Here is a 27,356-nt window from a genome sequence, read left to right on the forward strand (position 1 = left end):
GTAAAACAACAAAAAAAGTAAGAGCATATACATTACAAACTTTTCTGGAGTACTTTTTGGTAAACTTCTTGAATAATTAGCTTTATATTATGTGGTATAAGTGATCTCAAGCACCAGGAAAAAAGACAAATAAGGAGCGCAGCAGTACAAGAAATATATTTATGGGTGTTTTGGCAGAAAAAGAAACTTACAAAGCAGATGAATATCCTAATTTGAATTCAAACTACTGAGTGGACAACAAAAAGCAGTCCCTTTCAATGTGAAGATTTTTTTTTGAACACCCAAACTTAGCACTAACAGACATCCCCACTGAGTTACAATACATGCTAGTTATTCAAAATACTACATCAAGAGTCTGATTTAATACAAAGCTGATGTCAGTTGAAAAGCAAGCAGAAAATCAAAGAATAGGATCTGAACAAATAAATAAAAACATATCAACTCTGGAATTCTGTACAAAGCGATTCAGATTTTCAATGTACAAAACATTTCTAAAAAAAAAAAAAATGTCCATAGCTTAGATAGCTGTTACAAATACGCTTCTTGGAGCAAGTCCTTGTCATTAGTATACAACAGGTCCACAGCAGTGCTCAAACATAGGCGCTTCCGTTTGTGATGTCTGCAGAGGAGGTTTTTCAGTCCTGTCAGTGGTTAGTGTTTCTTGTTTTCAACATATAAAAAACACATTCATCAAAATGTTTGAATCCAGGCTTTCAAAATGCTATGTTTGTTTTTTCTTTTCTTTTCTTTCCGTTTTTCCCAAATCAAAGTCAGGACTTGCTTTTTAATCTAATCACGGTTTACGCAACAATCGTTCCCGAGTCCTCTCTGAAATTTCACATTTTATCACCCTGCCAGTGGCTCGACAGAGAAAAGGCCGCATTTGCTGCTGTACAGTTTCTTCACCACCCTGATTTTTCTGAACCAGCATCAAACTGAGACAATGGGCTCCATGCAAGAACTTCTCCTGAGTGAGATTCACCAGGTTGATATTAACTGAGAATTTACAGCTACATAAAAGAAAAGACACTATACAATCCACCAGCTCCACGGAAAAACATTATAGAATTAAAGTGGATAGTGTCAATTACAGCCCCAGCTGGTTACGTTGCACATTTTAGCCATCACACGCAGAAACTGCCCGGTCAGTGGAGAGTCTCATAACCAGGACTGGAACAGCATCCATGGATTGCGTCAGTTTAGTTCATGATCATTTCAAAGCAGTTGTTGCAGGGCCTTGAGAGGAAAAGCGAAAGTGCTGCTGATGTGTGATTTAGGCTGTAAAAGGTGCGCAGGCAGGAGGCAGGTGTCAAAGTAACAGTCATGCGAGTGCCGGGATTCTGGTTTCCCCTGAAGGTCGTCGTTGTAACAAGATGAGTGTAACTTACGGTGTTTAGTAGCCTGTTGATGTATTCCCAGATACAATAACAACAGTTTAATCCAACTGTCCTGCTTTTATTAAGGCATTGATGTTTGATTCCTGTTTGAACTGACAGCAAAGAAAAAATGAGACTCATATTGGTGATGTTGAACTGTTCCTATGGTGATGCCGCTTCTTGTTTTTATTAACTGAGTTTAATGGCTAAGGAGCAGCTGGTGTTCCTTAGTCCCACTGTGCAGACAAAGACAGGGGAACTTTTGGGGCATCAAAATTAGAAATGTGGGAAAAGCTTTTGAATAAATTCCTCTTTTATTCCAACGGCATAATCTAAAAACTGATTGATTTTAAAAGAAATTCAACTTATTGTCATTGTTTCAGGAGTGTTTTTTTTTTTACTCTGCTCACTGGGAATTGTGGCAAAACAAATGGGAATTCTTATACTGGTATTGACTAAAACACTTGTGCCTCTGGTACAGCTCAAATTAATAATCACAAGTTTTTATAAACTAAGATCAACCTAAAAAAGAATGATTAAAACAAATTCTTTAGCTACACATATTTGGCAGGGAGTTTCTGCAGTGTAAATTACATTCTTAATGTGTTTTTTGTACGTTATGCAAATGTTGTGTTTTTAGAACATCTTTAATGTGCTGCTATAATAAAGCATGAATTTATTTAAAGACTTTTTACACATCTTTACAAGCAGGGGAGCTAGTAAACAAAATTCTCTACCATTTACAGCAGACTAAAACCACTAGAAGATACTGTTTGCCATGTTTCACCATCTGATCCAAATGTTTCTGCTACACTCGATGCAGATTTTGCATTTCCGTCTGGAAACGGCAACTTCTTAATCAAATATTGGGAATGAAAAAAAAAGTCATAAATGTTTTGTGGAAAGCTCTAAAACATTCTTGCATGAGGCCCATTGTCATGCATGGACTTCATGTTAAGAGGTATGCTCCTTTCCAAGGACACGTTATACTAACAATAGTAATAATAAAGCCCCCCCAGGCACTGTAATGGCACTTTAAATATTACGGCCTGCTACTTTTAGTCCTATTGTAGTTTCCCTATCAGATTCAATCAGTTAAAAAAATAACCTGATGAGTTTTTTGAGCCAATAAAATACATTTCAATTTCCAGCCCTTTTCTGGTTGAAAATGGTCTGTTGGCTGTAGAACAGATGCACTGAGGGGTCATGTGCTCAGTGCTGCTAATTTCCACCTTATAGAAGAGAATCAGCAGCGCCTGGACAATAAGATACGACTCGTGTTGATTCACCTTAAGTCAATGAGGCAGGATGTGGTGTTCCGCACACGTCTGCCCTTACTTTATGCAGAGCAGAGCCAAACATTAGGGCGGCTCAACAACGTGTGAGGGCGTGTGGAAACATTCATGTGCCTTAGCTAAACGGTTCACACTGGCTAAAATCGGAGCTGACGGACTGGACGATCGAGCCTTCGAAGCTCTCGGTCTTCTGACTCCGAGACAGACCCTTTTGGCACGGCTCCATGGTGACGGCCACGCCCACGCCGCTCCGCCCCGATGTTATGTGGGTGACCTCTGACCAGCTGTCTGTCTCTGGGTCATAGCTCTCCACACTGTCCAGGAAAGTGTTGCCGTCGTAGCCTCCTGTAAAGATGATGTTGGTGTTTTAGTTTGAGTTTATTACAAAATGATTTAAGACTCTAGTGTGTAATACTTTAGACCAAAACACTTGTTTTGTTGTTTTTTTTTTCCAATGTTTTCACCTAACAACCACAAGATTAATCTATTTTATTGTGACTTTAGCTGAGCCATTCATTCGTATTCTTCCCCCTTTACTCCAAATTTAAGGACGCACCAGATTAGGTATAATCTGGTGCATCCTTAATTTTGGAAGATTGGTTCAGTAAAATTAAATTGGCAGATCGCCTTAATACACTGTGAAACACGGTGATGACCGGATCATGCTGCGGGGAAGTTTTTCTTTTGCCAGGACAGGAAAGATGGTCACAGTTTATTGTAAGACGGATGGAGCTAAACGATTGTCCTACAAAGATTGTCTACAAATATACCCACCTCTCTTCAGATTAAAATAATATTTATTTATTTTTTTTGCTTCTACTTCACAGTTACGCACTTTTTTCTTGAGGCTATATTGCAATATCCAACAACGTTTTGGAGGATTCTGTTAAAGTTTTGCTCACATTTTAAGGAGTCACGGTCCATGTAAACAAAATTTTAATAATAATAATAATAATTATTGTCTTAACAATGTTACTTCTATAATATGCTCCAGGCAGATATTAATCTTTGGTCAAGCCTCAACTCACCTAACACATAAATACGTCCGTGTAAAGCAGTGACTCCCAGCGCACTGCGCCTGTGCCTCATGGAGGCGGCAGAGCTCCACGTATCCGTTTCCACGTCGTAGCGCTCCACTGTGTTCAGCTGGTTGGTGCCGTCGTATCCACCCATCACAAAAATTTGATTACCCAGCGCACACACACCTAAAAGAGAAAAATATAGTTTCTTATCAGTTTAAATTACATCATCTAAAATATAAACAGTCAAATAGCACCGTTTATGCTTCACTTTTATATGAAAGGTAAATATCTCAACATACTGCATGTTAAAATCTGTTTTCTAAAGGTATAAGTTCAGTAGATAACGTGTGGATTCTTCATGAAACTCAAAAGTGATGCCAGGCCCTGTAGGAATGGACACAGCCAGTTTCCACTGCTCAAAGCAGAGGTGACACTGAACTGGTCTGACTTCAAGACTAAAAATACATTTCAAGAAGGAACTTAGTCTGACAGGAAAGTTTAATGTGCTGCATCACCAGCCTCATTCTGGTCTGAATCAAACACCCCAGTCATGTTTATGTTAGCATAGACCAAAGGTGCTGGACAGGCAGATGTTTCTAGACTTTAAAAACAAAGTGGGGAAAATTGCACAACCAGTTGAGTAACTTTCCAGACTCCCAGTTCACAAAGCAAAGCTACAAAGCAGTTTTTCCCCTCCTCCTCCTTCCTTACCAGCTCCAGACCGCACAGTGTTCATGGGGGCCATGGTCCTCCACTCGTCCTTCTCTGGATAGTAGCACTCACAGGAGCTGAGCCGGTTGGCGCCGTCGAAACCCCCGACGGCGTAAAGCAGTCGGTTGATCACGGCGACACCCACACCAATACGCCGCGTTAACATTGGGGCCACCAGCTGCCACTGGTCCCGCTCCGGATCATACCTGTGAACACATGACTGTGTTTGGCGTTGCCGTTGTAACTCGGGCAAACTGTTTGTGCACTGAGATTTCTGAGAAGTCACAAAAAGTGAACATACTTTATTTCAGTAAACAATTGAAATTCCAGTGCTGTTTTTATATATAGTTTTCTGCTCTTTCTCAGAAATGAGCTCAAAATTCTAAGACATAACTATTCTTTCCTCCTAACAATTTAATGTAAAGAATGAAGATGAAGCAGAATGTGCATCGTTTTGGGCACAGATTCCTTTCCCCCCATCACTGGCAGTTTGGTGCAATGAACATGTTTGTTCCACAAATGTCCCTACCTAGCAATTAAGACAGGTTGGGCATGTTCCTCTTTCAAAGCAATACTGGCTTCCTGTGAATTATGTTTGGATTATTGCCAGAGTTTGGATCTATTTCATCCTTAAACCCAGCTATATTTGAAATCCACTGTTGAATATTTAACTTAACGAGGTTAAAGATTGTACCACATGTCCACAGCTGCTTCTGGGTCACATTCCAGCTAAAATACCGACAACAGACACTTACAGTGAGACAAAACTGAGTTAAAAGTTTGATTTCTGTTTTTCTGTCATAATGGACCATTCACAAACTGAACTATTGTTCATGAAAGAAGCAGAAATAAATTTAGGAACAAAAGTGCCTTGTAGATCTAGTCATGCACATGATTTTTTTTCATACCATATCAAGTTACAACCACAGACTTTTTTTTGTTTTTTTTTTGTTGGGATTTTATGCGATAGACCAGCAAAAAATATATGCACACTTTTTGCAAATGACAAAACGTATATACTTTTTTGTAAACTATTCCGTTGTAGCTCTGGCTCTGTGTTTACACTGTCTTGCTTATAGGTAAATTATAGTAAATTTATTATTGTGAAGAGCTGACTAATCTACAATCATGGTTATCAGATAGTTTTAGTACCATACATTCGGGAACTCTACTTCTGTAATACATTCAGTGATACTTGTTGTTTAATGAAACTTTAAAGTTTCCAGAGGTGAAGAAGTGGTAAATTTATTAAGAAATAACTTAGTTACTGCTTTGTCGAGGGAACAGACAAAAAGCAATGTTTTCAATAAAACCTTGTTGAGATGGAAATATCTCAACAATATGTCTTTCCAGCAGCTGGACAGACAACTTGCCGTTTGATTATTTAATGGAAAATATATCATTAATGTGACACTCACCAAAAATTATAGCACGTCACATGTTTTCCTAATATGATGCAGCCCAACGCTGCAGCTTTTAGCAGGCTGCCATTCATGACTGCTCTGTTTATTCAGCACCATGTACCATTCTTTTCTATTTTATAATTACATGATACTTTATGTTGCTCTGACATATAAAATTCCCATAAATAAACATGAGTGTGTAGCTGTAATGTATAATGTGACACTGTGTGAAAATGTTCAGTTGAGTAATTTTGAAAGACTTTTCATCAAAAGGTTGGAGTAATGTCTGCAGGACAGGATTGTAGCTGGGTTTTTCGGGCTCTGGTAATGTAATCTCAGTGCAGGTGTTTTGCCTCAAGCGAAGAAATCGAGAAAAACAACATTACTCTTTTTTTTTTCTTTTTAAATAATGTGTCAACTTGCAAAATACTGCATTAAAGAAAATACGTAGCAACACTATTCAGTGTTGCAGAAGTAAGACATATAAAAAGTCTTGAGCAAAAAAAAAAAAAAAAAAAAAGATTACAGGAAGTGAAACATCACCAGATAAATTCCAGGAAGTTTCTTTTACTTACAGTTAGTATGTATGCAGACTACATACCAAAAACTTAAGTCCATGCTATTAATATCAGGTTCTGGGCAGAGGCAACCCACAGAAACTCAAACATAATGACATTAAATCCCATTGGGCCAGGAAGCTTCACATCAAAAGACACTTGTAAAGCAAATTGCACCTGTTGGTATCAACTTCAATCGGCCAAGCTCAGCTTACTTACCTTTCCACGCTGTTGTGATGGATGCACCCATGTGAACCGCCAACCGCATAAATCATGCCATCGATGACGCCGACCCCAATTCGGTTCCTTGGAACACTCATTGGCGCACACGGGTGCCAGCAGTTGTTCATAGGGTTGTAGCAGTCCAACGCGTTGGAGTCCATGTTCCCGTCAGGGGCGTTGTTTCTGCCGCCGACGGCGTAGAAGAGTCCGCTGATGACGCAGGCTGCCAGCCCACTGCGGGGAACCTGCAGGTCAGCCAGCCTAAGCCAGGCACCTGTACAGGGGTTGTAGGCCTCCAGGTAGCTCAGAGACTGGCGGAAATATCCCCCTGCGGTGTAGATGAGCTGCGGTACCTTGGGAGTTCGGCAAGGAACGGCTTTGGTGGGTTTGTGGAGTGTGAGGTCCTGGAAGATCTGAGCTAAGTAGTCTTTACACTGAGGGTCCCAGTCCAAAGACTGGAGCTGCGCCTGCAGGAAGTTGGGAGTGAGGGAATGGCAGCGGACAGCCTGGAGTAAGGCCTGGACGTACGGTCGCCGGTTCTCCTGGTCGTAGCGGACCCAGGCCACGCACGCCTGGAAGACCTCTGACTCGCAGCGCACGTTGAGCTCATCGCGGCTGATGAGGTTGACCAGCTGGCACTGGGACAAGTTGAAAAACTCCTCCTGGGTTGCAACCTGGGCGAGGAAGTGGAAATACATTATTTTTGTCATACCAGTGCTTACAGGAATGTCTTTGTAATTTAAGTACTGACGTATTAAGACTTGATGAAGTATTCTTTCATGACACCCCATTGCCTTTGGCAAATCAGACACAAAGCAATGCAGAGATAGTTGAAACATGAGCTGTATCTCTCTGAACAAACACCAAGAGTGTTTTCACACCCGACAGTCCGGTAGACTTGGTTCGAGTGGGGCCCATGTTTAACAAACTCGAAACAAAACACCCTCAACTTTGGTGCCGCTGCACCAAGAACCACTGAAGAAAACGTCACAAAAACCTCCGAACAAGAAACTGACGCAACTTCCTTCTTCACAAAATGTAAACAAAAAACGAGTATTGGCAGATTTTAGCAGTTGTAGAATTTCCCTTTGGTAAAAGACCATGAGCCATTTCACCCTTTAGTTTTAAGACTCTCGTGTTTGTTTTCGTTCTATTTGCCCAAAATGTTGTGCGCCACAGTTTGCTTTCTGCTTTTGGAGCGGTCTTCGATCCACATAAGCATTCGAACCGCACCAGAGTTCACTTAAACTGAACTTAGACTTAAGTTTGTAGGTGGACCAGAGTTAGCTTTTTTAGGTCTGCGTCACAGTTCCACTGTGCATTCACACCTCTCCAAACGAATTGAACTTTCTAGGAAAATGAACTTGAGTTCGATTAAAGCAGAGTCAACAAGTCTGGTGTAAATGCACCCTAAAAGTGCGCTCTTGTTTCCTTTATTTTCAAGCGTAAACAGGTCTTTTGCAATAAGTGGTGCTCCAACCTCAAGTAAACCCTGTTAAGGAAAATCATGACTCACTGCATTCTCAGAATATGCAGGTGTGCAGGCACTCAAACAGAAATTATGGACAAACTGAAAGCTGTACGAACTTGTTTACCACACAGCACTTCCACCGTTTCAGTACGAAGCTTATCCTAAGTAGGTGTATTAAACTTTAACCTCAGCAGTTCTTCATTTCATCTATGTTTCAGTTCCGAAAGGGAACCTCCTTGGTTTTGTTTCTGAAATATCCCTCTTCTGGCCGTACCTGGCTGAAGTTCATGTAGATGTATTCTCTGGCCTTCTGGTGGAGCTCCGTGCAACCGATCTGCTCAGCAAAGCTGGCGATGCCGATGGCGTTGCTGGGGTCGAGCTGCTGGACGAGGAAGTCACAGCAGGCCTTGACCACACTGTCTATCTGATACATGACGGCGCCGTTCATCACATGGATGACGCACTTCTCCCCCACAGAGATGCTGGCAGTGTAGGCAAACTCAATCAATCGGTCCATAACCTGAGCGGGGAAGTGGGGCAGGGTTAGGGTCAAAGAAGGGAAAAGAAATGAAAAATAAAGCTGCTTAAATCCTTTCATTTCTGCCAACGGGGAACAGAGATTAGCTTTGATGAGTCACACACAGTGCCCTTGTTTGTATGTGAGCCACCACACGTACAGTGCCTCGAAAAAAAAATACTATTCTCACCCACTGAACTCTGCAACCACAAACTATTTGGATTCCTTTTGTGACAGCCCCACACATATAGTATGGAAATGTGATTCAGAAGAAAATAGATACATGTTTTTATTTGTGGTGGGAGTTGATTAAAAGTTCAGAGTTAATTTCAGGGTCCGTAAATAACAATTGCAATAAGATTCTAATAGAAACCCACGTGTTCAACAAAATAAGCAATGTTTTCAATTAAAAAAAAAAGTTTTATTTATTGAATAAATAGATATACAAGTTCAACAACAAAGATATTTATTGATTTTAAATTTATTGTTTAGGTTAATGTGTAAAAATGCTGTAATGACCATGCAGCTTTCCAGTACATTGTTTGAAAATATACTTCTTTTGAAATGCGGAAATTGACATTAGCGTTGGGGACGTCAGTGCTTGCTGCAACATGTTTTGCATTGAGATTGGATTTCAGGTTTGAGTAGCTTCTGTGGTAGGCCAATTAATTTTAGCACAACGGTAGTCTTTTCCGGTGTCCTATCAGATTGTTTTTTTTAAGCACAAGTGAATTTATTTTTGGGAAAGAAAAAAAAGTTTTGTGTTTGTGGATGCTGCTTGTGTGTCAGATTTAAGGTGACTAAAAACATGTGGATACAAAAGTTCTGTCTGCAACCTTTGTATATAAAGCCATTAATTGCATTAAAACTTGTAATTTTCCAAATTATTAAGTTAAAGTATCAGCCCTAGTTTTATATTTTTACAAATAAAAGTGTTGCAAAGTGCATCATGCAACCCACAGTAATCAGATACCCGTAAATAAACTCAAGAGTAACCTATTTCTTTTAGACCTCTGCTGGGTGGTAAATAGAGTAAGTCTCAGTATAAATCCAGCTGTTCTGGATTTAAACAGCCTTGTGAAGACCAAGTAACAGAGCAAAAACTGATCTGTTCACAGATGTTTTCCACAGAAGAACAGGCAAATATTTCCATCTACAGAGGTACAAAACTGGCACAGACATACCCCAAAGACCTGCTAGTGTAGCTGTAGTGAAAGATGGTTCTCCAAAGGATTGATGTATGATGGCTGAATACAAATGCACTCTGCATTTTTAAGATTTTTAATTGTAAAAAACATTGAAATCATTTTGCCCAAAACTATTTACTACTTTCCATTGGTCTCTCACATAAAGTACACTGAGGTTTGTGGACCTTATGTGACAAAATGAGGAAAAGTTAAAGTGGTTTTATGACTCATTCAGATAAGACTTATGCAATGCTAACTTAGTATACCTCTAGGTGAAACAAAAGCTGACTTTTTACTTTTTAGCTTCTATGTTTACCTCATCTGATCAGACCTACATTCTTTCTATAGAATAACCGCCCTGTGACACACAGTGTTACCGTCTGATGTTATCTGTAGATCAATCAAGAGAGATAATTCACACGCTGAAACCTCAGAGTCAAACCAACTAAGTGGGATAGTTGATGTGCTTTTACCACAGCATTTATCATAAAATCCCTATGTTGTTACTGCAAATGTGACCGGTTAATGCTGAAACAGAGAGCAGTGCTATTAAACTCTGGCTTACTCTGGGATGAATCCCTTCAATGGGGACCAGCTCCATGCCGCACTCCTTCAGGCCGTTGGTGAACATGGCGCGGAAGACGGGCGACGACGAGGCCAGCACCACCTTGTGAGCCACGAAGTCCACCGCCTCCAGGTCCTTGTAGCGCACGCGTAGGGTGACGTCGCACAGCTGCTTCTCCAGGCGCAGCTCGTTCATGATGGCGAAGGCGGCCGAGGTGTGGCTCTCCAACGTGTAGCTGAAGACGCGGTGACCGTTGCGCGTGGATGGAGTCACCAGCGCCTTGCATTCTGTCAGGCACTCTGTCATTTCCTGTCTTCCCACTCTGCTCCACCGTAAACCTCTCTCTCATGAACTGCGGTCGACGTGATGCGGCATCCCTGCACCTCATGCAGACACGGGTAAAAATAAAGAAAGGATTTAAAAGGCAGGGGGCGAGACGGCGACGACAGAAAACGAGACCAGATTTGCCTGATTTTCTTTTTTTTTTTCCCCCAGAGTAAAGTCTTTCAATCGTTCATTAAGTCATCACGATATTTGGATCCAAGTTTTTCCTCAGTGCTGGATATGGGGTTATGCAGAGCTCCAACATGGTAAAAGTTTTTCAAATGAAGAAATCTTCTTGTAACTTTGCAGATAACTTGGTACTATGACTCAGAGTGATCCCGTTCAGTTCAACTGTTAGTTTTGGCTGCACTGATGCTTTTCTTTCCACTTCTCACAGCGCTCATTATAAACTTCTTAGTCATTCCTTAAAGGCAAAAAAAAGAGGAGGTGGCGGCCCACTTTCAAAGGGAAAAAAAAAAGAAATATATATATTTATAAAAATCAAGATATTAACACTTGGCTGAGAGAAGATGAGGCAGATAGTGAGATTAGGCAGTTAGGTTGTTGACGCTGAACAGCAACAAATGGGTCAGATGCCAAATGTGTTACACGCGTCACTTGGTGTCCCTTGGACCCGAGCAGGGACAGCTGACAGCGCTGCTTTTCCTTGGAGTTGCCCAATTCTGGAATTCAACTGAGAAGAGAAGAAGACGAGATTTAAACAAATGAGTGGAGGCTTTCTAATTCATTCATATGGAAAAAAATTGGACAAGTGTGACATGCTTTCATATCCAGCCCCGTTAACTTTGACACCCCCAAATAAAATTAAGACAAACAGTTGCCTTTAGACATCACCTAATTGGTAATATCAGTTTAAAATCCAGCTGTTCTCGGAGGGGCTTTGTCGCATGGCTATGTTATAAAACTGTAGACCTAATTCCACTTTATAATGAGTGAAAAGACGTGAAAAATTATGTTCATAGCAATTTACTATTCAATCTGACTGTGCTTGACATATTTTTACCTACTTTGTGTTGAGCTATCACACAAAATGTCAATAAACTAAACATAACAAAATCAGAAAAGATTCAAAGGTTTAGGAAGACTTTTCTGTGACAAACTTTGTGTAAACACCGACCTTAATTTATAATTAACAAGTCTGTTCTAAAACAATCACAAAGTTTATAAATAACTGGATTCACCCACTGACTCAAGCACCAACACAACAATAAAAAAAAAGAAAAATATTAATTGGAAACAAAACTATCCAGCTGTGATAGCCCTATGACTGCAAACAGAGTATGAGGAGGAAGAGGGGAGTCCTGCTCGGGTTAAACTGGGCTTTAGTCCAGCCGGTCGGCATGACTTGGTTTTTACTCTGTCCTGTGACCCGTCTATCTGGGGCTGGCACAGAAGGAACGTTTCGCACAAAAACACAACCACAATGATGTCTGAAAGGACGTTTAACAACCCCAACAAAGCTTAATTCACACATTGTAACAATTCAACCATGACCTATGGTAGTGGGTGTACCCTGCTGATTGGTTGGGTGGAAAACGTTGGTTGAAATCAGCTTTAAAAGTGAATGAAAAATGAAACTCGTGGAAGTTAACAGGCGAGGGTTTGAGCTGTGAAGAGATTCATTTAAATCATCGCCTCGCACCACTGTGTGATTCTAACTTCTTCCTTCCAGATCATGACCTGCATGCAATAGTGAACTAACAGTAACAGTCTGGTGATCGCTGAAAAGGAAGAATCAAAGCAACAATGAGGCAGTGAGAGTTCAGTTATACAACACGGCACCGTTGCACACAGGTATATCCATAAGCTGCATGTCTATGCACTTTTCACAGACTAGCTTGTTTTCTCTGAGCAGCTTCTGCCGCCAACAATTAATGACGTGCGGCAAGGTCAACGCAGGGCCTGTCATAAGTTAGTCAGCCAGTTAGAAAGCTGTAATATGAAGCGTGCTGTGATTCAGATTTACCGCAGAGCTTTTCCCCCTGCAAAGTTCCGAGTAAAACATTTTCAGAGCAGAACATATTGCTCAACTCCTGCTGCCTCGCTCTGTCTCCCTGTGTGCAAGGCACAAAAACTTCTGAATGACAAATGGGCTTCTCATGCATGACCCTGGATCTGCTGACAATCTCTCATGCTTTACTAATAGTTTCACAAGGGAAAAGTACAAGCGTTGAGGAATGGCTACAAATATTTTACCTCAGTTTTACTAAGAGAAAATCAGTCTTATCAGAACCACCCAACTAGAGCGAAGCAAGCAGAGAGTCTTTAATGTTTAATATGCAAAGTCTCCATTTGCAGTTCCAGCCAGGCTTGATGAACAAATCAATCTCCAACTTTAACAGGTTAGAAATTTTGATCACTATTAAGCCTATTGCAATAAGCCATTGTTTTTCTCACGCGCCTCTTCCTATAGAGACTGGACAACAAAATGCTTCAACCTGGTCTCAACTATTTTTAAGGCCAATTTGTATACCGAGACTTCAGAATCCACTTAATATGTTATTTCAGGTGTTTTTCTTTATTTATTTTGGATATTTAAAATGTCTTCCAGTTCCAGTGTAAAAATGATCTGTGAGAGTCTGTATTTGTCTTATTATGTTACTTGAAATTGGACTCAAAACAGCAGCATCGTTAACTTGACCCGATAACTTCTGGGACAATTTATTGTCTAGCAAAATGTGTTATTGTGACAGGCTTAATAAATCTGCATAAATAAAAGTTCTGCTCCAACACAATGCACAGAGGAGCTGTGAACTAAAAGCCATAAAAGCACTTAGATTGAGCTGCGAAATGCTGAATCATGGTGGTGCTGGCAGCATCATGCTGTGGGGTTTATTTACATCAGCAGGAACCAGGATGCTGGTCAGAGCCGATCGGAAGCTGGATGAAACTTAACACAAAGCAACCCTGTTACACTCTGGGAGACTAGATTAAAGCATTTTGTTCCGTAGGAATGACAGAGTCAAAGTCCATAACCAAATGTGTGATGATCATGAGTTTCAACTTTGACCCCGTAGCCCCTGCAGAGCTGAATCAAACGAGTGCTTTTCAGCAGGAAACGACCCACCACCTGCGTTTCTCTCGAGCTTATAGTGACGAGCCGAAAGAGAAACAAACGCACACGACTGAGCATTGTATAACCCACAGAAGAGCGTCCCCGCTCAGTGAGTCATCGTGAAGTTCTCCCCGAGCCAACAGTGGAACTGGATGTACCAAAACATGACCCAGAAGTGGAGCTAGTCCTTACATAAGCCCGAACGGAATTAGATTTCCGCGCCATCTACCTGCCCTCCTTCACACAAATCGCCGCTCACCCCCGCTTCGCTCCTGGCACTGAAAAAGGTCACCATCTCCTGGTTTGTTTTCACCCAAATATCACAGGGAGCTGGCGTGGAAAACCCGAAACAGGCGCGACACAGTCGGCTGGGAGTTTGCAAGGGACGCCAGTGTCGCGATAAAACGCGACATCACGGACAATAAATTAAAGAAAATGGGAAATAGAGCTGACAGCGGGACCCATAGAGGACCCTAATAATAGAAGGCTGTAAGGCGACAACAGCCGCACAAACATGCTAACAAAACCATGCCTCAAACTATTTCTGCTACGAACCACCTGCTCGTTTATCAAAGTGATCCATAAAAGTATCAACTGTCACTGAGACGATATATTTCTCAGAAAGAAAGGAAACTCACGTAGTCTGGCTCAATTCCTCCATCATGGTACTGATCTGTGGCCACATCGGAAGGAGGAGGGGTGGGGAAGCTGTAACTCACCGTGACTAAGCATTGTGCCGAGCCTCCCGTGGGCCTTCACAATAAAAGCTTCCCCCAGCGCGCGAGGACCGCCTCCGTTGACGTGTAAAGGAGAGCGAGCGCGTCACAACCCCGGGGGCTTTTATTGCGAAGAGATTCTCAGAATGACGGAAAAGCAAGCCAGAACTATAAGCAGTGCCAAGACATGCAGCCCATTCAACTTTACTGTTCAATGTAAAATAAACTCTGCAGTACAGAGATTTGGGAGTTGATTGAATCCCGTCCAGTTGTAGAAAACACACTGTTATTGATTGATTCAAGAAAATTAACAATGAAAAACAAATGTATATAGCAAATTTATGGCAAAGCAAACTCTGCAGTTCTAACAAGAAATTAATTGCGTCAATAACCCAACTAAACAATATTTTGAATAAATAGCTAATTTCATAACACACACCGTTTCTGTTATGTAAGAATTGTTTACCTCAAACGTGCCTCTCAGGTGTTTTTCTTTACAGTAAATATGTTTGTGAACATCTCCCAGTGTCGCAGCATGAAAGAAGTCAGTTTGCCCCAGGCTGGTGCTGACGCATCAGTTCGTCCCTCTTTCAAAATATATAATCTAGTTCAGGTCAATAAGGTCTCGTGGAGCAACATTTCCTTTTCAAGCAATAGGTGGCGCCAAAGCTTAACATTTAGAGTTTGTAGGTCCTACGAGTTGCTGCTCTAACATGAGGTGTGTCACGTTAGATGTCTCAGTGAACTAAGCATGTGTCCCTTGTCAACACTGACAAATGACCTACGGCTTTTACCGACCAACGCAGTTTATTGTATGATTTCAACAGCAGGAAGGAAGTCCTGACTGCTTGACCTCTATCAGTAGGTACGTTTCTGGTGGATACAGTCAACATCTGGGAGAACATCTGCACTGGTGAAAATCATATCAAAACAAAGGTGCTTCATTGTAACAGAGCCAAGTTTCTAGACAACAATATCTTTAGGTCACAACACATGGGGAAAACTGCAGGGTCTTGCGAATCTATGTATGCCTTAATGTATCTGTTGAGCTCAGTTTGATTTAAAAGCCCTTTGTTAATCACACAGGGATATTTAATGTACTAAGTAAGTTCCTTCAGAGTCGTTACAGATTGTGAACTCTTTTAAGAGAAACGATATTCTAGAGATCTGAACGAGTCGTCTCTTCCTGAAAACACCTTGTAGCTGTCTTGTGAAAAGGATTTTAGGGGTTGTCCATTATGATCTTAATTTCATAAAGCAGCCTTTTTTGCACAATCATCTCCTCAGGCTGCAGTGCAGACCCAAGAACAGAACCAGCCTTCTTTATGAGCTTGTTCATATTTCCAATTCACTGTCTCTGTTGCTGCAAACTCTACTGAGGACAGAAGAAACCCCACTCTCCTCAGTAGACTTAAACAAGAAATGCAGTTTCACTGCCATTTACCTGTTTATATAACCATTTCTTTAATTTTGTTCACATTGAACACGAAATGATAGCTTCTGCACTATGCCATGTCATGTTACAACCTCAAACTTCAATGTCGTAAACAAACAAAAAGTAGGGCATAATTTTGATGTGGGAGGGAAGCTATTTTTGTAGTTTTACAGTTTGGGGAAGGGTTGAATTCATTTGGATTCATCAGAGGATAGAGAGTAGGAGGAAATTCAAACCATCTCTTTGACCACAAAAGGCAATGTGCAATTTTTGGCAAACAAAGTGGATGTTGTGGACCATCTGGAGATTAGTGTGCAAAGAAAGATTCGTCATAAAATGAAGATCATCACAGACAGCCCTGAGCATCCTCTTTATCATACAACAACACTGCAAATCTACAACTAAACTTCAATTTCTTACCCCTAAATAAAATCTTTTCAACCATGTGCCCTCAAACAAATCATCTGATTTGTAGAGAAAGCCAATCCCTTTGTATAAAAAGTGCCGTTCTGTGAAGGTCTTAAGTGGTTTGTTAGAGATCCCTTCTTGCAGGACTTTGTTCATGTCAACAAAGCAAATGTTTAAGTTAAAGTTATTTTGTTTTTGTTAAGTGAATTTTACATTTACTTTGTGACTGGTCTGTGGAAACACTGAACAATAAAAACACTTCCTTCTTAGATGAAACCTAAAAATTGGAAAGATTCACTCATTTCACATTCTCCCAATGTGTGAAACGTGTGGTAACCTTTATGAGTGAAATGCCAAATTTTTAAGTTACAAAGGATTTTCAATGCATCAAGAGGTATATTTCTACTATAACGTTTTCTTCATCACAAATGTAGAAATTACTGACATTAATGTAAGGTGATAGTAAATTTTACCTATGCTTTTTTTCAAGAAAAAGCAGAATAACAAAGTTCACTGTTTCATAAGAGAAGTGTTGTATTGTGTTCAAGCCAGTCTGAGACCAGCAGACCTTGATGTGTGCTGCCCAATGTCATTAACAGATGTGAGACGGGGGGCTGACTTCCTGTGGTACTTACAATTTCAGTTGCTCGAGACAAAATACACCCAGCCTCATTTAGATCTGTTACAGAGAATGAAAATAGATCACAAACTCTTTGGCATCGCTTAAAATGCATTTTTATTATTATTTCTTTTATGAAAAGAAAGGTTATGTTGGATTTAGACTGTTACAAAAAAGGTATAATTTATAGTACAGATGTTACAAAAATGTGTTCTGAAACCCAGAAAGTCCACCACACAGATCTCAGTATATAAAAAAAATAACATTCAACATTCAAGCTACAAAAGTGGTTCTCAGGCTGGTTTTATTCTAAAAAAAGCATACCTCACATTAGAAGCAGAAATGTTCCAGGTGAACAGTAAAATAAGGGATCTGAGAGTGAATATGTCCACACCCTAAATAATTAAACGAGCACACACTTTTGTCAAATAAAGTTCTGACGCACCTGATTAAAAAAATAAACCATTTACAGATCATGATGTGCTCACTCACCAGCCAGCTGATTCAGGTTCAGTCATGGTTAAGCTGTCAGCATGTAGCAACAGAAAAAAAAGCAATAATATTTTTACAAGTGCACACTAGTCATAGTACAGGTGTATTGACTTTTTGCCATGTTCATTTCTCTTTGTCTTTCAGTGTAGCAGTTGAACTGAGGGTAATTGGGTGACATTTTACAAGAATAGCACACCCACCCAAAGACCAACTATTTCTCCATCAGACTTTAGCACTCAGTCATTTCAAAATGTTATGTGGGGGGCTTTTGGTTTGCACCTTTCCTCCCTCAATAAGACCGCAACGTTCTCCACTGCATTGTGTGTATCTCACTTCTCAGTCTCACTGAGAAGTGAGACACCTCTTTCCTGTTATCTCTCAGACTTCTCTTAACTCTTTATGCAACACAGACAGGCAAGTGTTTGCAAAAGAATCTTATCTGAGCAAAATTGATGCGCCTCGGGTTTCCGAACCAGCGGAAGCCCAAGCATCAGCAAAAGCAGGCATCATAGACTGCAAGTGCTGTCTTAAAAAGTCCTTAAGAATTCAAATACAGAGAATAATACCAGTTTTATTTTATGACTGTTTTATAATCTTTGGTATGTGTAGGCTATCAATTTGACCAAACTCCTTTTTACTAGTGAAAGAGGAGGTATTAAACTTCAAGAACTATATCCACGGACATTTTTAACATGGTTTATAAAGTTAGTTAATTTAATTTACTCAATCCACCTTCAACCGCACTTTAACATTGCTTAGACAGAAGGAAATGTTGTCTTTTCAGTCTTTTAAGCTAAATTCTGCTTGGAGGATAAAGTCTTAATGTCTTCTTTCTGTGCCTCCATTTGTAGTTCATTCCAACTATTCAGTTTTCAGGTTTACCCCACTGACCTCTTTCTTTCCATTATTGGAATATTTTCTTTGTGCAGTGTGGGGTTCTTTCACAGTCTTTTGGACTCTGCATCCAAGAGTTTCAGTCTTTATGACTTAAACAGTTTAGGATAAAGAGATTTAATCGTGGATGGAGAGGTTATTGCATTCCCCGAGGAAATGGTTGTATCCAGTCCATGATCCAGTTTTTGAGAAGGCACCTCAGTTTTGCTGAAACTGCATTCTATAAATGGCATCCCAATCTTCTTGACCTGTCCATCTTTGGTCATCAGACACGACTGACACAGTAGCCTCAGAATGGCTCTCCTCATGTCCTTGCTGGTCAAAGTATAGATGATTGGGTTGAGGAATGAATTGAGGATGGCTACTCCCAGGAAGTAGTCTGCCTTTTTGAGCATCTGGCACTGGCCCGTGGGGCAGAAAAAGTCCAAGAGAAGGAGGATGAAGAGGGGCAGCCAACAAGCAATGAAGACTCCCACCACAATGGTGACAGTCTTGAGGAGGGCGATATACTTCTGCGTCACCCTGGCGAGGCTGTTTCTCATGCTGGATTTCAGGCTCAGCCGCTGCCGCCTCGTGTTGGTGCGGACAATACGGAAAACCCGAGCATAGAGGACCACAATGGACAAAAGCACCGTGCTGAACACAGACACACTGAAAAGGATGTAGCTTTTGGCGTAAAGTGGGAGCACTGTTGAACATTGGTCCAATCTGTGTATGCAGTTCCATCCCAAAATAGGGAGAATCCCCAGTAATGCTGACAGGGCCCAACTTCCACCAATCAGTGCAATCATCCGACCCCGTTTTGCACCGTGGTATGGACGCATTGTCACCATAGTGACGTGACGTTCAATTGCAATGGCCAGCAGGCTAATGATGGACGCGGCCAGAGTGATGAAGACCCCTCCTTCCCTGAGGAACCATAACAACGGTGTCAGTTTCAAAGTATTGTGTCCTGACATCAGGATGTTGGCCATGTAGGCGATACCCGCCAGCAGGTCTGACAGAGTCAAGTTTCCCAGCAGGTAGTACATGGGCAGGTGGAACTTCTTGTTCTTCCAAATGGCAATGAGCACCACTGCATTCTCCAGGATGATGAGGAGACACACCACCAGGAATACAATGCTCTCAGGTTTCAGATCCTGACGATTCTTGAGCTTGCCGGTGTAGTTGTAATGCTTACAAATGACAGACTTATTGTGGTAATCCCAGAAGAACTCAAAGTAGCCGGCAGAAGAAGAAGGTGAGGCGGTGGAGGCCATCGTTGTAGCGTTAGCACCTTCAAGGTCAGAACATGACGCACCCATGTAGGACGCTGCTTTTTACCTTCTCTTCTTGCAGCTGGGATTAAGAAGTCATTCCGTTGACATGCAGCTGACAGCAAGAGCAGGAAACATCAAATTAACAGGAAGAGCCTTCAGTAAATGGAGAAGTTTGATGAAAATGATGCAGATGTTTTCTTTAAGGCCAGCAGACGGTGCTCTTGAGCTCTGGTTGGCTGTGGGCTCCAATTACTATGGAAACATAAAAAAGTTCAATGTAGTGGGACTAAATCATTAACTCATAAAAGTTTACAAAGCTGAGTCAAAGACACATGCATTTTGAAAAAAAAAAAAAGAGGAACATGTAAATATGTCACCGTAAGCAAAACATTAAATTACATTGCATATTAATTCATAAGCAGATGAAATGTGAACTCTATTTGGTTTAATAAGGTATATTTTCATATTAAAAGATAAAAAAGATGATGTACAACTATTGCTATAATCATTTCAGCTATGGTTGAGGTTTGTGTGCCCCAGTAAAATTGTTAGACAGAAACCACTTCAACATATAATCTATAACATTTGCAGCTGGTTCTCGTGTTGCAGAAAAAACAAACGTATGACACAAAAATAGGCTTTTAAGAGAGAATCAAATATTTCTAAAACTATTTAAAGTTAATTCAAAATGAGTTTAACGATCATTTGTAAACACTGTTGCATTTCTCTTGGTTTTTATAAAAAGTTAATATCCTATTTTTCAATCTGACTACTTTATCATGCAGTGTGCTGGAAAAATGCTATAAATTTGCCATTGAAAAAAAAATCCAAGAAAACAGACTAGATTTTCATCAGCGATTAAAATTTAAACATTTAATCGTTAAATGATTTGTTTGTGTACCTAAAATAATTATAGAAAGTGAATGTGTCTCTAAAGACTTTACAGCACTGAAAATATATAATAATGTTTTTTTTTTTTAACTTTTGCGTTACAGTATAACTAAAATGTAATATTCGTGTTTCAATTGACCCTATTATTAACTTACTTTAGTGAAATAGATGTTGCCTTCACATGCAAAAGTATCACAATAAATTTCTATATACTCATACCAAAACTTATGCTCACAGAATAACCATAGCTTTCTTCCACTTAACTCGTTCTACAAACAGCATGCATCTACAACAAAGATATCTAAAGTAAATGTTTTCGACAATAAAGCCTTTAACATATTTAATCCAACTGGAAAAGCATTGCAGTAAATATTACCTGGGAAGAGATGTCGTGCTGAGCTTATCCTGCCATTCATCTGACAATTTCACTCAAGAGAATCCAAACATGTGCAGCAAGTTAGTCACCGTCAAACTGACAAGGCAGAGGGAGTGAAGTCTTCAGTTGAAACATGCAACGGCTCTGGGGGTTGGTCTTAACTCAAACAGTCTCTGCCCCTTACGTTCCCTCAGACTAGCTCTCACTCAGTGTTGCATTATACTGCACTTCACAAGCAGCTTTTGCTTCCTTAGACTTTGATGCCACTTGTTTTTTCTGGACTCTTTCATGCGACACTTGTAGGTGTGTGTGACCTATATACACGATGTGAAAACTGAAAAGATATTACTCACCTGCTGCCAAACAGGAACAGACGATAAAGGGCAACACTGACTGGCAGACGTCTTCATATCAAGTGAGACTTCCTCCCGAGATAAGAGCACGTCTTGGCAGAAGAAATTAAAGCTTCTCTCATTTTAAATCCAGAGCAGGCTCAAAGTGAACCGAGCGGCTCCAGAACCTATAGAATTAAATTGTGGCACAAGTCAGGTTTTCAAATGCTGTTTTGTGTACAAGTGATACACCTTATCTCTGTTCCTTCAGTTAAAGCACTCTAAACTGTTGGGATGGTATATATTGCTTTGCCTAGTGAACTTTATCAATGGTTCTGTAAGATCTATAATAAAAGTCTGAACATAGATGGTGTCAATGAGATATTTGTTGACTAATGGTGCTTGAAGTTGGTGGGAAGGCTTCCATAAATCAAATTCATTCCAGGGTCCCACACAGCCTTTGATAGTCTTTGTCTAAACCATGCTTACTAAATAGCACAGATGAAGATCTGTCCAAATGAAGATCTAAAATCAGAGATAAAACTGACAGCTGTTTATACTTGGATAACACATAACTAAGTATGCTTTTTTATATACAGCGTTTTCTAAAGGGAACAGACTTTCATTAAAGCTGGAAAAACACAAATGGCTCAGCAACCCTCCCTGTTAAAAGCAACATTTTCTCCTTCCTTTCTTTATATTTATTGCATACAAGCTTATATAAGAAACATATAATTTTTTTGGCAACAATTACACGGCCATTTTGAAATCCAAATTCCCACAACCCGTCAGCAAGATTTTGGCATGTTTTGACACGCCTCCTTGGTTCACCTGTGAAACTTTGCCTGTCAGCTCTGAACAAGATTCATCAGGACAAAGTAAAACAGGTGAGAGGTGACAGTAATGCTGGAGAAGCCAAAAAAAAAAGGTATTTCTTTTTTATAACTTGCTTCAGATTTCTAAACTCAGGTTCCTTAGGATACACATGGTGCCCTCATCATTCAACATGATCCTGTATATAAATACATAAATGTGAAACAGCTGTGACTTAAACAACGTTCCTTGCGCTGAGTGTTTTCTCAGTTGGGAATCCTGCTCTGAAATCCGGATGCTTTTCTGACACATTACACCGCAGCAATGCCTTATTAAAACAGTGGTTTCCTTCTCCTGAACTGGTTTGTTGGGATTTTACCTAGTTTCAACTGAGGGATCATCTGTCTTCTTTGAGACTGAACAGTACCTAAACAAAGGATTTTCATTGTTTTGTATTATGGTCACACCTTATCTGAATTTCAATATCTCCCATGCTTTTCACCCACAGCCAGCATCATGACAGAGTCAACTGGCTGCTTTCTCGGCTGATAAAATGTGCGGACTGCTTTGACAGTTACTGACAACACAGTCCGTAAATACATCAGCAGAAAACTTAATGAAAACGAATATTTAAAGAATACGCAGAACAAGTTCTGTGTGTCTGTGTTGCCCTGTGATGGAATGGGGAAATGGACAACCTTTTAACAAAGATGGTTGAAGCAGTTTTTCTGAGTCCTGAGCTTCATTGCTTGCTGCAATAAACTCTCTACATCAGATTCTCATGTACTTTAAGCACTTCATAGTCTTCTTAAAGTGTTCTGAACACATCCACAAAGTCGCACAACACTCAAAAAACATCAATTTAAAACACTTTGGAAGCTCAAAACACAAATTAAACTGATACCTTAGTAACTTTCTCTTTGCTGCTCTGAGAACACATTGTCCCCTTGATTAAATCACATTCTCTCAAAGTTATCTACCCATGATTAAAAGGTCAGAAGCTGCTTGTCCATTGTGAAGTCTCACTAATCCCTGGTTCAGTTCTTGCCAAGTTGGGTGTTTCTCCATTGACAGTTTGTTCCTTACTATGTGGGCACAAAGATGGGCAGGAACGTCATGAGAGCTCAGGAGCTGGTCGACACTCTGATTATGCTATTTTGCGTTTGAAGCCTTGGGGAGCCAGTTTTTTTTTTTTCTTTTTATTTTAATTCTCTGTATATATGTTTATTAATGCTGAATGTGCTTCAACAGATAAAAAGGTTTTGAATTCAAGGTCTGAACATGGAATTCGTCATCTCACCAAATCTGTAATCTGATCGCAGACTGAAAATAGTAGTTGAGATGCTGTTGTTGATTCAAATCCATGGACCAGTCAGTGAATGCAACCTGTTGAGAATCAAATCGCTTGTGCGTGATACCTGGATAAGTTTGGCTTGTATCTCTCCTGAGATGGTTCCAAAAAACGGCTAAATGGGGAAACTGGAGATGAATCTGATTGGAGCTGGCTCGGGTGGAACCATAACACTTCTTCACTTCTTCAATACTGAATGCTTATTTTTCCATTACAGATAAACTTTTTAAGCATACTTCCACCACAACTGGTGACCTGTCCACGGAGTCCCCTGTCTGTTGCCTAATAACAGCCGGAGATAGGAACCAATCCACCAGGACAAGCGGGTATAGACAATGAATGAATGGACATCAGAACAAACACTTAGCACTAACTCACTGTCAAGTACTGGTTCAGAAATGCTGTTGGTCTGTTTTCTCAATTTTTGTGCCAGGGGCTTACAATAAAATGGGAACTCAACATAATCGAGAGTGAACTCCAAATAATCACTGAAGACATAACATTGCTTTTCAATTAATTTCTTTTTTCAGAATCTATTTGTTGTCTTTCTGAGTATTTTCGAGGCCATGTATGTATGCTTTCCACCTTCGTACATTCCCGGATGTGAAACAGAGCACGTAGGAGGAGATTCTTAAAAAAAAGAGTAATTAGAATTATAGTCTAATATCCTGGAGTGACAAAAGCAGAGGCCTCACATCAGAGTCTGAAGAGAAGAAACAGAAGTCTGAGAATACAGATGAATAGTCTAACAGACAGATAGGACTTTTTAGCATGAACAGGAGAAAAAGTATTTATGCGCCATGACCTTTATCATGTTTCTTAGAATCACAACCACAAACTTCAATATATTTTACATGGGTTTTATGAGAAGTTGGGCTTAGTTGTAAAGTGAAGGAAAAGGAAAAATGGTTTTCAAAACATTTTGGAAATAAAAAAAAAAGGTGGTGTATGTTTGTATTTAAACACTCTAAATCAACAGTTTACCCAATAACCTTTCACTGCAGTAAAAGCAGGTCATATGGTTGGGGTATGTCTCTGATTTACACACGACGGTCCTTTTTTCTATGAAAAATAGTTCAAAGTCAGATTGGTTGAAGAGTGTTAGCTATTTTGAAGTTTTGTAAAAGATTCTGAAATAGATTCTTCAATATAAACAATTACGTTTTAGCCCTGGCTGCATGTTCAGTGTTGGAAAGTGAACCTCGACTCCAGCCTGAAGTCCTTTGCGGTCTGGAGTAAGTATTGCTCTGAATTTAACTAATCAGCTTCCCTCTAGAGGAAGAAAAGCATCCCTACAGCATGATGTTGCCACCATCATGTTATTTCTGTGCAGAGCAATTTTTTTCAAGATGACATGTTAGTTTATGTGCGAGTTTCAATGCAGCACTGCAGCTTATGGTTGTAATGTGAAAAAATTTCGGAGTGTAAATACTTTCGCAAGTCGACGTAGGCCAGCCCTGAAGATGGAAAACATGGGTCTCCAACTAGAACATGTTTATGGCCACACACACACTCTGCTGTAATACTATAGCTGCTTTCAGCTTAGCTGGTTCCTCTTGGGCGTAGATGTAATGCTGACCTTGTTGGACTATTTGTGACACACTATATATGATTGTGGTTAACGGAGGTTTATTTTGGGGTCCTAAATCACCGTTCTTGTGTGATTCTAGCAAGATAGTGAAAGCTCTCGCCAAACTGTCCCGGCTGTACATGTGACCTATTTAACCTACAAAAATCTATGAATTATTAAAATCTGCTTGGGCAAGACATATCTCTCAAAAGTAGGCATCCATTATAAAACTACAGAAAACTCCCCAATCAAACTTCCTAGTTAAAAAGAGAACATATACGTTATGGTTTTATTTTGCTGTCTTTACTTTTTAAGGATTCGTTTTGGCTCTCACTTGAACCAGACCAGTACTTCCCCTCAGTGCAGTCACAGTTTAAAATACTCCAGATGTCACAGCTTCAGCCTGTCAGACATTCATTAGAGAATTGAACACCTAAGAGGGAGACACATAAACACAGAGCTTTGAAATATCTTCTAAAGGGTCTTTGTTTGCCAAGTTCTCCAAACTTTTCTCTGAGACCAGCTCACTGTGGACCCCCTGCAATCTATCACCAGTCAGTCCTCAGGCTTACTCCCCCTGATAAGGTCCTGAAATCAGAACGTCCAGACCACGTCTGTGATGATAAGAAAACATTCCTCTCCGCTTTTAATTACAGCTCATCCTCTTCTTTGTACTTGCTTTCATGTTGAAGGCATGAACGCGGAGCAGCTGCAGACTGCACTGTTGGGACTGTAGTTTACAGCTATGTTTCTGGACAGTCCTAAACAAAGATGCCCAAAGTAAAAACTAATCCGTGTTGATCTATCCTGAAAACTGATTCTGTGTAGGAAACTGTAGTCAAGCTCAAAGGAAGCCTGAGAAAAGATATGGATATTCCCTATGATCGTGGTGTGGCTATCTGACGTTTTGTGTCTGTAAATTCTTGTGAAGCTGATTTCCTCCTCGGGAGAGGTTGCTCCAGATGCAGATCATCATCTCTTCACATATTTACTCTCAGAGGACAAGAGGAACAGAAACTCTCCCCGCTGCATTTTTGGATGCAGCAATCAAGCCTCTTAGATGCATACTGTCTCAGTTCCTTGAGCTTCTTTTAGATGATCAGTAGGCTCATAAAATCACTTTCTAGTTCTCCCCACTTTAAAACAACTAACCTGGAAAACCTACTTTAATTTACAGAAGCTCACTGCTGGTCTAAAAGTACAAAATCAACCTTGGATCCTCGTGCATGCATGACCACTCTCACAAAATCGATCTGGAGATAAGAGCTCCCTGCCACCTACACGCTTTCCCCTGCCTGTTAACTTTTATCTGCAAACACTGTTTTAAAGCAATAAAGTGGGTGGCCCACAGTTTTCCGTCTTAATTCAATATTTTTTCTCTCAGGGACATCAAGGTCAGAAAGATTACATTGATTTCTTTAGGTAAATAAATAGAACCCACTCAAATCTTTACTTCTTCTTGTTCTCTTTTGAGTGCTGTAAACAATTTACAGACCAGCAGATTGTTACCGCCTGTGAGACTGTGGTGAAAACTGTTTATTGGTGAGTGGATGTCAGTGGTTTAACTGTGTCTGAAAAAGTTGGAATAAAGTTTAACTTATAATCACCACCAATGTCTTGGTGAACAGCATCCTTTGACACAGATTGTGGTGTTAACTTTGTCAGGAAGTGGGTGTGTTCAACATCACACCACTTCAGCTGGTCGTACACACCTCCATCTTTGTGAGGTTGTTGCAGACAGTGTGAACGGAGCTTGCCAGACAGAAACAGTGGCACAGTCTAAAAATGCATTAGATTTTAAAGGAAGTAATTGGCTCAATGAAGGAAGCAAAAAGGCGACTGACTTGAAATACCTCCTGGAAGTAACACCTTGGAGTCAAGTAGTCTAGTTAATGCTAAAAATGTCTGTGCTTCCTGTCACAGGGGACTCAGGTAGAAGTATATCAAATACTTAGTGGACATCTGTAAGCAAATTAATGTTGACAAAAACTTTCTGAGATTTTCATGAGAATCTCAAGAAATAAAGGCATGGAAGATTTCACTCTATGTGTAATGGATCAATGTAATGTACAAGTTATACTTTTTAAAATGAGGAACAAAAAAATGAACCTTTTCACAATATTCCAATCTTCTTCAGGTGCACATATCGTCATTTGTACATGTTTTTATGTCAGTGGTTTGTGATACTTTCTTTTGCATATGGTGTGGACAGTGAAAACAATGGACCAGCTTCACTCTTACCTTGCCTGACATGTGGGCTTGTAATGTTGCGTTGCCAGCTTTCCTGATCGGAAACCTGGCAACACTTTTGCAATCTACATGAAGTCCTTCAGAAACTGCCATGGGTGCGGCTGTGTCTGCAGGACTTCATGCTCACGTGCAAATAATCCTGTTGTTACTTTCGGAGTATATGACGAACAGCAGGACTCCTCCTGGATGAATACTTAGAAGCACAGCAATACCTTGTTCCTTAC

General features: G+C 40.3%; 2 protein-coding genes across 3 annotated transcripts; both read right to left on the reverse strand.

The window, feature by feature from the left end:
- Positions 1 to 139: 139 nt before the first annotated feature.
- Positions 140 to 14,467, reverse strand: keap1b (kelch-like ECH-associated protein 1b). Of its 2 annotated transcripts, none has more exons than XM_007551593.2 (7): positions 14,365 to 14,467; positions 10,327 to 11,344; positions 8,332 to 8,577; positions 6,584 to 7,260; positions 4,405 to 4,610; positions 3,700 to 3,876; positions 140 to 3,016 (listed from the first exon to the last, which is right to left on the reverse strand). In XM_007551593.2, the coding sequence occupies exons 2-7, from the start codon at positions 10,630 to 10,632 to the stop codon at positions 2,787 to 2,789; spliced, it is 1,842 nt and encodes a 613-aa protein (XP_007551655.1). In that variant the 5' UTR covers positions 10,633 to 11,344; positions 14,365 to 14,467; the 3' UTR covers positions 140 to 2,786. The 2 variants fall into 2 exon arrangements, with proteins under 2 accessions (XP_007551655.1, XP_016526816.1); XM_016671330.1 differs by lacking the exon at positions 14,365 to 14,467 and adding an exon at positions 13,956 to 14,315.
- A 2,530-nt stretch (positions 14,468 to 16,997) lies between these two features.
- Positions 16,998 to 20,987, reverse strand: s1pr5b (sphingosine-1-phosphate receptor 5b). The gene is made up of 2 exons (XM_007551594.2): positions 20,817 to 20,987; positions 16,998 to 19,801 (listed from the first exon to the last, which is right to left on the reverse strand). Exon 2 carries the CDS (start codon positions 19,592 to 19,594, stop codon positions 18,377 to 18,379), a length of 1,218 nt encoding a protein of 405 aa, XP_007551656.1. The 5' UTR covers positions 19,595 to 19,801; positions 20,817 to 20,987; the 3' UTR covers positions 16,998 to 18,376.
- Between the last annotated feature and the right edge of the window lie 6,369 nt (positions 20,988 to 27,356).

This window comes from Poecilia formosa, unplaced genomic scaffold, assembly GCF_000485575.1.
Source record: "Poecilia formosa unplaced genomic scaffold, Poecilia_formosa-5.1.2 Scaffold43, whole genome shotgun sequence".
NCBI lineage: Eukaryota > Metazoa > Chordata > Actinopteri > Cyprinodontiformes > Poeciliidae > Poecilia > Poecilia formosa.

Bases quoted from the DNA above. Each gene is read 5' to 3' on its own strand.
- keap1b (XM_007551593.2), bottom strand. From the start codon at position 10,632: ATGACAGAGTGCCTGACAGAATGCAAGGCGCTGGTGACTCCATCCACG. The intron at 4,611-6,583 runs GTAAGTAAGCTG...ATGTGTTCACAG, and splicing joins CATCACAACAGCGTGGAAAG to GTATGATCCGGAGCGGGACC. The intron at 3,877-4,404 runs GTAAGGAAGGAG...TTTCTCTTTTAG, and splicing joins CACTGTGCGGTCTGGAGCTG to GTGTGTGTGCGCTGGGTAAT.
- s1pr5b (XM_007551594.2), bottom strand. From the start codon at position 19,594: ATGGGTGCGTCATGTTCTGACCTTGAAGGTGCTAACGCTACAACGATG.